Source organism: Xenia sp. Carnegie-2017, unplaced genomic scaffold (genome assembly GCF_021976095.1).
Source record: "Xenia sp. Carnegie-2017 unplaced genomic scaffold, XeniaSp_v1 HiC_scaffold_20, whole genome shotgun sequence".
Lineage (NCBI taxonomy): Eukaryota > Metazoa > Cnidaria > Anthozoa > Malacalcyonacea > Xeniidae > Xenia > Xenia sp. Carnegie-2017.
In genome coordinates, this window is record NW_025813483.1 from 8,032,172 (window position 1) to 8,047,832 (window position 15,661).

Consider the following 15,661-nt stretch of genomic DNA (forward strand, 5'->3'; position numbering starts at 1 on the left):
TTATTTCTTTCTCTACAATGTTGTCGCTTTTACAGGAGTAAAAGCACGAAAATATTTATATGACATGAACAAACTTGCTTGATGACAACTTTGCTCAGTCAAATACTTATTATCTATCAATTACGTATTTACAGAAGTCTTGATTTGAACTACATTTATGCGTTTATTTGCTAAACCTAGTCTTCCCCAATGTTGTTTTCTTCTTATTTCAGACATCCTAATGTAATTATATTGACAACATCGAACATAACTAGAGCCATAGACGTTGCGTTCGTGGACAGATTGAAAAATATGTTTGTGACTCGAAAGTTTTTAAATTCACTTTCTCATCTAACTTCGCTATTTGTTCGCCCACAGAGCCGACATCAAACAGTATATTGGTCCGCCATCAGCCAAAGCTATTAACAAAATTTACCATTCTTGCATCAAGGAACTTGCAAGGGTAGGGTATTCAATGTTTTTACCACAGGATAAGAAAAAATATAGTTGAAACAGCACTATTTGTTTGTATGTAACTTATGTCTTCTTGTGCACGTGATCAACGAAATGGCTGCCGGTCAATTATGTTTTCTGGCCAAAGGGAACGCCGAAATGGCTTACCGCAACCTATCATCATATACAATATAAAACAACAATTTGCCTCGTGAAGTATATCCCCTCTTCTCAGTACTTTGTACCTTTACGTCTACTGCTTTATTTCCATACCACAATATAGTCGTTTGTGCAAGTTATACAAACATGTTGCTTAAATAGAGAGGTGTGCAGCTATATAGAAATTGATTGCAAACGATTGCATTGTAGATAATTTTTTAATAATCAAAATTAATGTTCACCGTTTCATCACAGACCAGTATCATATCACCAGCCACTCAAATTTTGGATTTAAGGTACAACTGAAAAAATACACGAAATTTTATTTTGACGAAAATTGACGGTGTTTGTTAGAAATTTTTTTGTTCACTTCTATGTTGATGACATGGTTTTCTTTTCCGATGTACAACTTTTTTTCCCTATTTTCCATTGTAGCTTTGTCGACAACGATGTAACACACTGTAGTCTTGAATTAAAGAAGATAGCCGAGTAAGTGAGTAGATGTTTGTAGATGTAGATCGTCGAGGTTAGTGGTGTCCTGCGAAGGACTGTTGATGTTGATGTTGACTGACTTCTTAACAACCTTAGCGGTAGTCATCTTTAGAGTCAGCATCAACAACAACAGTTCTTTTCAGGACTTTACTAACCTGGACGATCTACATCTACAAACATGTAACGATACTCCCATGTTCAAACCTTTCACTTTAAAGTAAAGTGATGTCACAGAGTAAAATAAACATTTCTTGTCTTAGTTTATGGTAAATATTATGTCACCCAGTCTTCATGTTTTCAAGTTAGTATTCTTCTCGTTTTACAAAGAAAACGAAACTACGCCCGGGGGGATTTTCAGAAGTTGTCTGAACCTTGGCAGTATGTTCTAGTTTCTTTTATGAGAAGAATTCTTGTAAAGAAAAAAGACAAATTTTGAAAGGAAAAAAAACCCCGTTTTCGGTCCATGCTTCCCGATACCTTCTTAAGCGTAAGGCACTAAAACGCGGCATGTTAACGTTTCGGTAGCAGATTTCGGCCCCTCCACGCTATCCTACTTGGGAGATGCAATAGCAAGCTTCCGCCCATCAGACCCCGAGATCACCTGCGATAGGCTTTGCTCGGGGTACGCAGGGAGAGTGCGGTCGCCACCGAAGTGTGGACCCCTAAGCCACTGCATACTATATCGCACCCAGCTTCCACTGCTAGTTGACATCTACTATATGAAGCTATAGATTTATATTTATATATACAAAAATTTAGAGGCTTACGAAATTTGTGGTATTATTAAAGTCACAACTGCGCATGCCCAGATAATTTCTTTGATAATTTGCGATTAAGTGGGATAATTGCCACAGATGTAGTGCAAGTACATCTAGTTAGTCGTTGCCATGACTATAAACAATTAGTCGAGTGGGCTGCGAATGCTCGAGCGCATGCGCAGATGATTTCTCCATTAAATTGTTACTAAACATGCTATTTACTTCAAAATCGGGGCTAGTAGATGCAATTGGTCGTCGCCATGACCATGAACATTGGCAGCCAATCAATTTAACTGCGCATGCTCAGTTGATATCTTTAATAGTTTGTTAATAAGCAAGTTATATACTCCCTAATTGATGCTAGTAAATGTAGTTGGTCGTTTCCATGACTATCAACTCGGACAATTGGTCAAGTGGACTTTGCATGCTTGAGCAGCTGCGCATGCCAAGCGTACTGCGCATGCTCAGATGATCTTCTTATATTTTGTGACCAAGCGATTAATTACTCAGTAAGTGATGAAAATAGGTCCAGCTTGTTGTTGCCATCACTATGAATATGAAAAATTTGTTAAATGACTAAATTTCTCATTATGATTGAAATTTATGATTTCCCAATATGGACCAAGTGAACCACAGAAGGATCAAGCTTGTTCTGTTTGTCATTGCTATGATTGTAAACTCGAACAGTTTGTTGAGTTGTTTGTGCATGTTCAGATGAGTTCTCAAATAATTTAGGACTGAGGTTTAAAATATACCGTCTTAATACTTGCAACATAAATAAAATTTAACTTTGTATTACATCTACATTTAAGGCGTAAAGATGTTTTTTCTTTGTTATCGTAGTCAGTAGTTATCAAGTAATGGACCACTCTCAAATAATCACGAATATTGGTTGACTTTTGGTTAGGTTTCTTTGGGAGGCCCTTCTCCTTTTGAACTTGCAAGGAGCAGTCAAGCGTCTCACTGTGATAAACCTACGAAGTATTCTTTCTCTCATTTTCTTGTTTAGAAAAAGTTATCAACTAAGTGGTCGAACTCTTCGTAAACTACCATTCCTTGCACATGCGCTGTATTCGAAAGTAAGTAATACGAATTAAAGCCTTCACCCGTGTTCTTTGTTGTACATGCATGTACTTATATTGTCCCTCAAACCTACGTAATAGGCACAAACGATAACCTCAGAAGAGTTTTTGAATAATCTTTCAATGATTGTTGACAAGCAGTTCAAAGAAAAAGAGAATCTTTGCTCAGTTGGTGAAGAAAAAAGCGTGCAAGCGTGACCTTTGAACGATTGTATACTTTTTATACATTCATAGAAATCTTTTGGATATGCTTTGTTGAAGATTAAGATTTTTTTATTGCTCAATTTAAGTCCATTTGGTAAGATAGATCACAAAGTTTGCTAATTTATATTGGTACTTTGAGACTCCTTACATGACGTTTCCCCAACACACCCGAGGTCAAATGCAGCAATGTGTATAGTTCGTTATTGAGGATAATGTGTAGATTATTTTAAATAGGGAAGGATATTTATACGATATAGTTAATTGTAACTGTTTAATTTCAACGTATGTTTACATTAAATTACATCCTTAAGCCAACTTTACTAATATTGATCGCTATTTTCATGTTATACATCTATAATCATCTTGTTAAAGATTTGAAGCTCTGCTACGATAATACAGGTTTGTACTGCTATCTCATCTTTGTTTGTTGCCTATCTGATAGCATGTCAACTGGGGACCAGATTTTTATCGAGATTTATATGACATTAGAGATTGTCGTACGTCAGTCTAATATCTTGAGCATGAACGATATGTTGTTGAAAGATAAGTTTACATATACTCTAGCGTAGTGTCTTCATCAGGAGTGATCGAATGTTGAAACTTGAGTCGCAATATGCTCCAGTCTTATGATTTGTCAGGAGTGATCTTTTATTGAAAGTTTCGCTAATGTTATTTAACCATGTTATCTAAAAACTTTATCCTCCATATGCATGTGAAACATGTTTTTACAAATGCAAATTTTGAAAACCAAAGAATCCCGTTTTTGGTGCATGCCTCCCGATACCCATAGATAGTTGATCACTAGAGCGTCGCTTGTTAACTAAGGGAACCACATAATCCTTGTTTGTTTTCCATGAAACATATGGATGGTTTGCTCGTGATACATGAGAAACAGTAAGTGGGAGAGTTAAATCAGAAAGATATAAACCGATAAAATTGGTATAAAACATGTTTAAGGTTGTCTTTAATTATAAGTGCCAGAAAAAGACAGGGTCATTAGAACTTAATTGAAACATTGCTTGGTTTGTTTTATGAGAAGAAAACAAAAAGATAAAATTCGAAAGCAAAAAACCCCGTTTTCGGTCCATGCTTCCCGATAACTTCTTAAGCGCAAGGCACTAGAACGCCGCATGTTGACGTTTCGGTAGGAGATTTCGGCCCCTCCACGCTATCCTACGTGGGAAATGCCAATAGCAAGCTTCCGGCCATCAGACCCTGAGATCACCTGCGATAGGCTTTGCTCAGCGTACGCAAGGAGAGTGAGGTCGCCACCGAAGTGAGGGCCCCTAAGCCACATCATACTATATCGCACCCAGCTTCCACTGCTAGTTGACATCTACTATATGAAGTTTTAGCTTTATATATATATATCAAAATTTAAAGGCGTGCGAAAGTTGTGGGATGATTGTTATCGTTACTGCGCATGCCCAGATGATTTCTTTGATAATTTGCGACTAAGTGAGTTAAATGACACAAATGTAGTGCAAGTACATATAGTTGGTCGTTGTCATGACTATGAACAATTACTCGAGTGGACTGCGCATGCGCAGACGATTTCTCTATTAAAATGTTACTAAGCATGCTATTTACTTCAAAATTGGTGCTAGTAGATGCAGTTGGTCGTTGCCATGACCATGAACTCGGGTAGCTGGTCAATTTGACTGCGCATGCTCAGTGAGACTGCGCATGCGCAGATGATTTGTCTTAAAACGTGTGACTGAGCGAGCTAATTTCTCCAAAATCGGTACTAGTACATCCAGTTGGTCGTTACCATGAGCTTGGAGAGTTTGTGGAGTTGACAACGCATGCTCAGATTCTCAATTAATTTGTGACAGAGCGAGCTCTGAAGTTGGTGCTTGTAGATGCGCTGAGCAAGCTTTCCATCATATATTTTTGGCATGCTCTTTGTCTACTTAACCTTGTTTTTACAAATGCATGTGAAACTCGTCAACACTTTGCTACGGCACTCGTAATATCCGCGACAACGATAAAATGTTTTTTATTTTTCTCTACAACTTTATACCTGCATATTGCATGTCATATCCAAGCTTTCCTTTGATTTGACGGGAAATGGTCTTTATTCACTCTTACATCTTCTGCCTTTATAATTACTCGATCTGTATTTCTAAACTAATATTTACAAATGCCCCAAGAGAATCTTTTTATTTTATTGGCTCTCTTCTACAAATACAATACCATGTCCGACTATTTGATTGCACGAATTTTTTAATTTGATCACGTTTTTTTGACACGTGTGTTTACCATGGGAAAGATGGATTGCTTAAATGTACCTAGTTGTTTAGACTACTTGGATCCATAGTTATCCTGTAATGTATACTCTTGTGAAACACCAATGAGCATACGTAGTGTGTCTTCTATAACCTCTATTCTTGTTCTCCACTTCATCATCTATCCATATTTGTTCTTTTTTTAGTTCTCAGATCAACACAACCCTTGTCTGAAGTTCCTAAAACCTTGATCTACCCAAGAAAGATCTCTGATGGTAACATGTTAGGTAGGGCTAGTGGTTGGTCATCGTCATTGAGCCTTGTGACACCAGTTCAGTATACGTTAATTGTCCTGAAGACGTTGAGGAGGTTGCTAGTAAAGCGTCGCCTAAACCAGAAGTTAGTTTTCATGGTATGCTAACGGATTACGCAAACGTTGTTAGGAATAAGTTCACATAAAATGGTTATGGTCTCCTTCCATCGTATTCTGAGAAGGTTTCATGTTCATCCTGTATCTTTCACCAATGTTACAAATACTTAGTTTTTTATGCTTTTGAAATTGTCGTTTTATGACTATTATTTTAGAGCATAGACATTGAAAAATCTTGTGGTAGTACAGATATTTTCAACATTTTTTTGTTGAAAAATTCTCTAGTTTCAATTCTTCGAAATTTCTCATCTTAATTTTCACCTTTACTTTAGAATCCTTTCGATACGAGAAATCGTCGGGATTTGAGGTACTTTATACGATATATTGAATTTAAGTTTATAGCGTTAATAACTCCATCTGTTCATCGTAACTTTGCTATAATTCTATGGATAAATTATGTTTTTATATATAACAGATTATTGATGATCCTACTTCACCTGAAGGTGTTCAGTAAGAACGACGTATGAAGTTACTGTCGTTAATTAATAATATAGCCATTGATAAAGGGTTGGATGGTCGAAATTATTAATGTCATGGTTGTTTCAGACCAATTGGAATGAGTATGATCAATGAATTCTCGACTTGTTATTTGCTAATAACTCAAATATATTTATTTTCAAATTTCTTAGCTTAATAAATGTTATCTTTGTAGAAACTATTATAACAAAGTACATAATCCCTTTTTTCCGTGAAGCCCATGGATGCGTTCGTTCATGATGAAAGAGTCATATTGTATAAGGAGGCTCTCGTTCATCACGTCAGAGTTATGAGAAAAATACGTTGTAAAAAGTACTAAGTAAAAAACATACAAACATGCTTAGTGTTTGTTTTGTTATAGTTCAAAAAGGCAGAAGTTGTTTGAACCTTTGAAGTATCCTTCGACGCTCTAGTTTTTTTTTATGTGAAGAGTTCTTGTAAAGAAAGATAAATTTTGAAAACCAAAGAATCCCGTTTTCGGTCCATGCCTCCCGATACCCGAGATAGTTTATCACTAGAGCGTCGCATGTTAACTAAGGGAACCACATAATCCTTGTTTGTTTTCCATGAAACATATGAATGGTTTGCAATCAAAGAAATCATCTGGGCATGCGCAGTAACGATGACAATCATCCCAACACTTTCGTACGCCTTTAAATTTTGGTATATATATATAAAGCTAAAACTTCATATAGTAGATGTCAACTAGCAGTGGAAGCTGGGTGCGATATAGTATGCAGTGGCTTAGGGGCCCTCACTTCGGTGGCGACCGCACTCTCCCTGCGTACCCTGAGCAAAGCCTATCGCAGGTGATCTCAGGGTCTGATTTGCGGAAGCTTGCTATTGGCATTTCCCAAGTAGGATAGCGTGGAGGGGCCGAAATCTCCTACCGAAAAATGCGGCGTTCTAGTGCCTTGCGCTTAAGAAGGTATCGGGAAGCATGGACCGAAAACGGGGTTTTTTGCTTTCGAATTTTATCTTTTTGTTTTCTTCTCATAAAACAAACCAAGCAATGTTTCAATTAACTTCTTATGACCCTGTCTTTTTCTGACACTTATAATTAAAGACAACCTTAAACATGTTTTACAAGAATTTTATCGGTTTATATCTTTCTGATTTAACTCTCCCATTTACTGTTTCTCATGTATCACGAGCAACAAATTCATATGTTTCATGGAAAACAAACAAGGATTATGTGGTTCCCTTAGTTAACATGCGACGCTCTAGTGATCAACTATCTCGGGGTATCGGGAGGCATGGACCGAAAACGGGATTCTTTGGTTTTCAAAATTTATCTTTCTTTACAAGAACTCTTCACATAAAAAAAAACTAGAGCGTCGAAGGATACTTCAAAGGTTCAAACAACTTCTGCCTTTTTGAACTATAACTTAAACAAACACTAAGCATGTTTGTATGTTTTTTACTTAGTACTTTTTACAACGTATTTTTCTCATAACTCTGACGTGATGAACGAGAGCCTCCTTATACAATATGACTCTTTCATCATGAACGAACGCATCCATGGGCTTCACGGAAAAAAGGGATTATGTACTTTGTTATAATAGTTTCTACAAAGATAACATTTATTAAGCTAAGAAATTTGAAAATAAATATATTTGAGTTATTAGCAAATAACAAGTCGAGAATTCATTGATCATACTCATTCCAATTGGTCTGAAACAACCATGACATTAATAATTTCGACCATCCAACCCTTTATCAATGGCTATATTATTAATTAACGACAGTAACTTCATACGTCGTTCTTGCTGAACACCTTCAGGTGAAGTAGGATCATCAATAATCTGTTATATATAAAAACATAATTTATCCATAGAATTATAGCAAAGTTACGATGAACAGATGGGAGTTATTAACGTTACTAAACTTAAATTCAATATATCGTATAAAGTACCTCAAATCCCGACGATTTCTCGTATCGAAAGGATTCTAAAGTAAAGGTGAAAATTAAGATGAGAAATTTCGAAGAATTGAAACTAGAGAATTTTTCAACAAAAAAATGTTGAAAATATCTGTACTACCACAAGATTTTTCAATGTCTATGCTCTAAAATAATAGTCATAAAACGACAATTTCAAAAGCATAAAAAACTAAGTATTTGTAACATTGGTGAAAGATACAGGATGAACATGAAACCTTCTCAGAATACGATGGAACGAGACCATAACCATTTTATGTGAACTTATTCCTAACAACGTTTGCGTAATCCGTTAGCATACCATGAAAACTAACTTCTGGTTTAGGCGACGCTTTACTAGCAACCTCCTCAACATCTTCAGGACAATTAACGTATACTGAACTGGTGTCACAAGGCTCAATGACGATGACCAACCACTAGCCCTACCTAACATGTTACCATCAGAGATCTTTCTTGGGTAGATCAAGGTTTTAGGAACTTCAGACAAGGGTTGTGTTGATCTGAGAACTAAAAAAGAACAAATATGGATAGATGATGAAGTGGAGAACAAGAATAGAGGTTATAGAAGACACACTACGTATGCTCATTGGTGTTTCACAAGAGTATACATTACAGGATAACTATGGATCCAAGTAGTCTAAACAACTAGGTACATTTAAGCAATCCATCTTTCCCATGGTAAACACACGTGTCAAAAAAACGTGATCAAATTAAAAAATTCGTGCAATCAAATAGTCGGACATGGTATTGTATTTGTAGAAGAGAGCCAATAAAAAAAAAAGATTCTCTTGGGGCATTTGTAAATATTAGTTTAGAAATACAGATCGACTAATTATAAAGGCAGAATATGTAATAGTGAATAAAAACCATTTCCCGTCAAATCAAAGGAAAGCTTGGATATGACATGCAATATGCTGGTATAAAGTTGTAGAGAAAAATAAAAAACATTTTTAACGTTGTCACGGATATTACGAATGCCGTAACAAAGTGTTGACGAGTTTCACATGCATTTGTAAAAACATGTTTCACATGCATATGGAGGATAAAGTTTTTAGATAACATGGTTAAATAACATTAGCGAAACTTTCAATAAAAGATCACTCCTGACAAATCATAAGACTGGAGCATATTGCGACTCAAGTTTCAACATTCGATCACTCCTGATGAAGACACTACGCTAGAGTATATGTAAACTTATCTTTCAACAACATATCGTTCATGCTCAAGATATTAGACTGACGTACGACAATCTCTAATGTCATATAAATCTCGATAAAAAGGGAGTATATAACTTGCTTATTAACAAACTATTAAAGATATCAACTGAGCATGCGCAGCTAAATTGATTGGCTGCCAATATTCATGGTCATGGCGACGACCAATTGCATCTACTAGCCCCGATTTTGAAGTAAATAGCATGTTTAGTAACAATTTAATGGAGAAATCATCTGCGCATGCGCTCGAGCATTCGCAGCCCACTCGACTAATTGTTTATAGTCATGGCAACGACTAACTAGATGTACTTGCACTACATCTGTGGCAATTATCCCACTTAATCGCAAATTATCAAAGAAATTATCTGGGCATGCGCAGTTGTGACTTTAATAATACCACAAATTTCGTAAGCCTCTAAATTTTTGTATATATAAATATAAATCTATAGCTTCATATAGTAGATGTCAACTAGCAGTGGAAGCTGGGTGCGATATAGTATGCATTGGCTTAGGGTCCACACTTCGGTGGCGACCGCACTCTCCTGCGTACCCCGAGCAAAGCCTATCGCAGGTGATCTCGGGTCTGATGGGCGGAAGCTTGCTATTGCATCTCCCAAGTAGGATAGCGTGGAGGGGCCGAAATCTGCTACCGAAACGTTAACATGCCGCGTTTTAGTGCCTTACGCTTAAGAAGGTATCGGGAAGCATGGACCGAAAACGGGGTTTTTTCCTTTCAAAATTTGTCTTTTTTCTTTACAAGAATTCTTCTCATAAAAGAAACTAGAACATACTGCCAAGGTTCAGACAACTTCTGAAAATCCCCCGGGCGTAGTTTCGTTTTCTTTGTAAAACGAGAAGAATACTAACTTGAAAACATGAAGACTGGGTGACATAATATTTACCATAAACTAAGACAAGAAATGTTTACTTTACTCTGTGACATCACTTTACTTTAAAGTGAAAGGTTTGAACATGGGAGTATCGTTACATGTTTGTAGATGTAGATCGTCCAGGTTAGTAAAGTCCTGAAAAGAACTGTTGTTGTTGATGCTGACTCTAAAGATGACTACCGCTAAGGTTGTTAAGAAGTCAGTCAACATCAACATCAACAGTCCTTCGCAGGACACCACTAACCTCGACGATCTACATCTACAAACATCTACTTCACTTACTCGGCTATCTTCTTTAATTCAAGACTACAGTGTGTTACATCGTTGTCGACAAAGCTACAATGGAAAATAGGGAAAAAAAGTTGTACATCGGAAAAGAAAACCATGTCATCAACATAGAAGTGAACAAAAATTTCTAACAAACACCGTCAATTTTCGTCAAAATAAAATTTCGTGTATTTTTCAGTTGTACCTTAAATCCAAAATTTGAGTGGCTGGTGATATGATACTGGTCTGTGATGAAACGGTGAACATTAATTTTGATTATTAAAAATTATCTACAATGCAATCGTTTGCAATCAATTTCTATATAGCTGCACACCTCTCTATTTAAGCAACATGTTTGTATAACTTGCACAAACGACTATATTGTGGTATGGAAATAAAGCAGTAGACGTAAAGGTACAAAGTACTGAGAAGAGGGATATACTTCACGAGGCAAATTGTTGTTTTATATTGTATATGATGATAGGTTGCGGTAAGCCATTTCGGCGTTCCCTTTGGCCAGAAAACATAATTGACCGGCAGCCATTTCGTTGATCACGTGCACAAGAAGACATAAGTTACATACAAACAAATGGTAAATTTTGTAAATAGCTTTGGCTGATGGCGGACCAATATACTGTTTGATGTCGGCTCTGTGGGCGAACAAATAGCGAAGTTAGATGAGAAAGTGAATTAAAAAACTTTCGAGTCACAAACATATTTTCAATCTGTCCACGAACGCAACGTCTATGGCTCTAGTTATGTTCGATGTTGTCAATATAATTACATTAGGATGTCTGAAATAAGAAGAAAACAACATTGGGGAAGACTAGGTTTAGCAAATAAACGCATAAATGTAGTTCAAATCAAGACTTCTGTAAATACGTAATTGATAGATAATAAGTATTTGACTGAGCAAAGTTGTCATCAAGCAAGTTTGTTCATGTCATATAAATATTTTCGTGCTTTTACTCCTGTAAAAGCGACAACATTGTAGAGAAAGAAATAATACATAGTTCTAAAGATAGCAAATACCATAGTGAATGGTAAATGCAATATAATAAGTTGATAAAGACTGTTGTCTTGGCATTATAAATATCGGTAGATTGTAAATTTTCATTCAGCAGACGTTGACACCTGAGGAGTAGTCTGCCGAAATGCATCGTGTCGTTTAATTTAGAACTATTGGGTTAGTGCTCTTTACTTACAACAGTTCTTGTAAGAACTATCAACTTATTATATTACTTTTACCATTTACTATGGTATTTGCTATCTTTAGAACTATTTTCTACAAAGTCTCTATTTTATTAAATAATACATAACGCAACAACCCTGCCGGCTGGCCTCGCCGTTCATATAACCGAATACAATCTCTTAGTTCACTAAAAAATCCATGAGAACGCAATGTTCGCCGAAATGCATATTCTGCTTATATTTTGCATTTACAGTTTTATATGGTCAATTTGAGTGAGAAATGCATTCACAACACGAATGGCATCTGAAGGTTCTTGTCCGTTCAACGCAGATTTTCTTGCCGATGTTAAACTTTCAACCTTCAGAAGTAAAAGATATGGATAGCAAAGGTATTTTCCTTAAACATTACCGACAAGCGTACATGTGCTTCGGGTATTTTGTGAAACAAGAAACACAAATAGTAAATGATTTCTCATCTATCTGACCATGAGCATTAAGAAAGAAATGTTTAAGCAAAGTTTACCTCGTCGATAAGAACGCAAACTAAAGTTTATTTGTCGTCAATAAACTCTTGAATTTTCTGAAACATTTTCATCATTAACTTTCCACTCTGTTTGTAGGAAAGATAATGTCAATGTACATTTTAAATTACAGATGCTATTTTTAATTGGATATGATCATTTTGTGATACGGAACTAGATTTATTAACTTCAACGACATCTCAATCCCAGGTATATAAATGTCAGTTTTCTGAACTGATATTTTGATGTGAGCCGTGCATTTTATATTGACAGGGGGGTGACGACAAAGGTTTCACGGAAAATTTATGGCAATGTAATTTTTGGTTCCAGAGGATTTTCGCACTCGGTGATGTTGCTTTGAGCTATTCAAAATGATGCCTACCTCGGAAAATAAACTGTGAATGTTTATTTCAATAAGCTGGCCATAGTTAAATCTAAGGATTCAAAAGTAGAAACACACTTTAATTTATAGTTCATAATCCTTAGGTAGACGACAATTTCATTAAAAACAAAGTAAAAGATAATGCCAAAAAAGAACATCTTGTAAACTTAAATAAAAGTTACAAAGCAAAACAATTGAAAGTGTAATATTTACATTTTTAATCGTCTTGTTTTCTAAATTTGATGTTGAGTTTACAACATGTCCTTTTTCGGATTATACTTTGTATTTATAATTCACGACATAACAATAAAATTACGTGGCAATATTAGTTGCAGTACACACATGGATAGTAATGGATTGCGATTTACGTAACATCAAAATAAAATGTAGTGTTTTTACCTTTTAGAAAGTCGTATGGATAATTTTTGAGCAAGCGCCTTGCATAAGGATGTTTCACCAGTACCGGTTGGCTCTGTGAAAGTTTTAAAGAAAAGCTCAACTCATTCTTCTGGATATTTGCAGTAGATCACGTGAAGACAAACATGATGTACTATGAGTGGTAAATGCTGGTGTTTGATTGGCTTCGTTGTTTGTTTTCGAGTGACGTCACAGCGGTACACAAACATGGTAGCCTTGACGTCATTTAATAGTTGGCTCGTTAAAACACCATCACGTCTCTCGCGTTTCATTCTATCTGATTGTAGCTAACTTATTCTTATCAATACTTTGATATGTGATTTTTCAATCTTGAATGTTATGAGTGATAAGAGATTTACTCCGTTAAGATGAGAGTTGTTACAAAGTCAACACACGCAAAAATAGAATCTAATTTGATTCGTAAAAAGATACACGTGACGGACGATGACGCAAGGACTCACGTCTGGTTACCAAGGAAACTAACTTACCATGTAATAAGGTAACTTTATTTCACGAGATGATGTTGAAATCCACGCCTCTAAAATATGATTCAAACACGTGACTAATATATACTTTGAAAATGTCATTGTTTGGGAGTGATTTTAAAAAGATGGAGTTCTTCAAGTTCTTCATATCCATGCCCCCCATCATGAAGTTGATAGACATGATACTTTAGCATAACTTTTTTCAAATCAATTATCTGTTAAAAGAATTATGAAGGTTTGACAGAAATATGTACTTCATGTAAATCTTCATTATCAAACTAAGTCAATCCTCTAGGAGTTCTTGCATTTTCTTTCCGTGGGGTTCAACAAAAGGGATGTGTGACATACCAGGGGGGTGTGAACAACCTACTCTCACACATGCGAAAGTAAATATTGTCTGATCATAGGGTCAATAACCTTGCCATATGTTGAAAAATTATCTGTGTCATACACAATAGTTATGCTCTTGACATGTTCCATTAAAAAGGATCAACAAATTCTAAACATGAGTCGCCATGAATTGTTTTCATGTTGATAAGAAAGTCTTTGACAAGCTTTATAATTCTATACTCTGGGATAGTGCTAAAATAAAGTGGTAAATACTATTAAGATGTTAATGCTTATTATTAAATTGAATAAATGGTTTTGTTCACGTTTTGACAGCACAGTGGTATTTGAAGAAGTGAGTCTGTTGAAGCACAACATATGACCAGTGACGTCAATCTAGTAACATATTAAAATTATTCAAGTTTCTTTACAAAACAAAAACATGATTTGTTCATTACCTAGTTTCACCTGTAGCATGGTTTCACTAACACAGACTCACTCAACTAGATTATTACATGAAATGCAATTCAATATCCTTCTGCATACAGTCCTTTGTTCATATTATGAACTAACCTTTCTTTGCATTCATTTACTTCGACGTTTAAGAATGGCTGACTTGGTAAAGGCAGTGCTTCAGAAAGTTCTTGAACTTTATCCATTTTAACGATATTGCTTTAGTTAGAGATGTTATACAAAAGATTATTCACAATATTGGCTGTGTAGGAAAAAAAACTTAAATATCTTTGCTACGTAGAAATAAAAAATAAATATCGTTTCAATTTCCCGCTATGAAACTCAAAGTCAGACTCAGGCATAACAATAACATATATATTTATTACCTTGTTTCAGCTTTCAAAAAAAACTTTATATGTTCTTTAAAATATTATTTGTCTTTCACTCTTTTACAACAGATATGTGGAGAGAAATATTCTTGCGGAGAACGAATGCTTGTGAGGTTTAAAATTAAAAATTGTTATGTTGTTTTCTTGGAAGACGATATATAACTTTTACATGAAGTAGTTAACATGATAACGATGGTCAAATGTGGTCTTATTTCTAAGGAAATTTCTCAGAAAAGAATGGCCTATTTGAAGGAAATTTCTGGATATTTCTCAAAAAATTAATTGTTTGGACAAATTCTTGGGCAATTCTTAAATTTTACAAATTTATATACACGCTTTTTAATCGTGCTTGTTTTACAATATTTACAGTTGAGTCATTTTGGAAAACTGTATAAAACAAGATGAAGCATATGAAGTAAGAACAGAAGACTTTGTTACAACGATTCCGTCATTGTAGCAAACATATCCTAGAGCTTAATCTGAGGGGTGATGGCTCACCTGTATCACCATAGGATGCTTCTTGACATACGGTACACTGATAATACGTCAATCATCCCCAAAATAACTGAATAAAACCAACGTAATCCCTTCTCGTATAGAACGTCCTGTTCAAATCCAGCCAATCCAACTGTCTGAACAAAGCAATATTTTTTTCATGAACTGTTTGAATAGAATATATCTATTTTGAATGTTGTGTCAAGTGTCAATAAAGTGTTAAAGAAAACAATAAGCAAAAGTTGGAACATTAACGTCTACGTAATCACAAGCATAAGCAACGAGCGTGCTTATACTCTCTCGAGGGTTTACAGAAAAAACATCAAAATCATATTCTTCTTTTCAATATTTTATACTTCTTTCAGCTTAGGAAACAACATAAAAATAACACCACGCTTTTTATGGGCAAATTTATTCCTAAAGCTCCTC

General features: G+C 35.5%; 1 protein-coding gene, 1 long non-coding RNA gene and 1 pseudogene across 4 annotated transcripts; 1 reads left to right on the forward strand and 2 right to left on the reverse strand.

Annotated features, from left to right (window-relative positions):
* The first annotated feature begins 40 nt into the window (after window positions 1-40).
* LOC124443133 (pachytene checkpoint protein 2 homolog) lies at window positions 41-3,539 on the forward strand. 2 transcript variants are annotated; one of them, XM_046993664.1, is made up of 7 exons: window positions 41-281; window positions 358-442; window positions 847-887; window positions 1,027-1,080; window positions 2,851-2,920; window positions 3,005-3,134; window positions 3,500-3,539. In XM_046993664.1, the coding sequence occupies exons 1-6, from the start codon at window positions 190-192 to the stop codon at window positions 3,119-3,121; spliced, it is 459 nt and encodes a 152-aa protein (XP_046849620.1). In that variant the 5' UTR covers window positions 41-189; the 3' UTR covers window positions 3,122-3,134; window positions 3,500-3,539. The 2 variants fall into 2 exon arrangements, with proteins under 2 accessions (XP_046849620.1, XP_046849619.1); XM_046993663.1 differs by lacking the exon at window positions 3,500-3,539 and having other exon boundaries at window positions 3,005-3,447.
* Window positions 3,540-11,011: 7,472 nt separating this feature from the next.
* On the reverse strand, window positions 11,012-13,623 carry LOC124441616 (annotated as a pseudogene).
* Window positions 13,624-14,078: 455 nt separating this feature from the next.
* On the reverse strand, window positions 14,079-15,364 carry LOC124443148. 2 transcript variants are annotated; one of them, XR_006947521.1, is made up of 4 exons: window positions 15,236-15,364; window positions 14,735-14,842; window positions 14,469-14,567; window positions 14,079-14,291 (listed from the first exon to the last, which is right to left on the reverse strand). It is a non-coding gene; the product is annotated as an uncharacterized LOC124443148 (long non-coding RNA). The 2 variants fall into 2 exon arrangements; XR_006947522.1 differs by having other exon boundaries at window positions 14,079-14,398.
* Window positions 15,365-15,661: the final 297 nt, after the last annotated feature.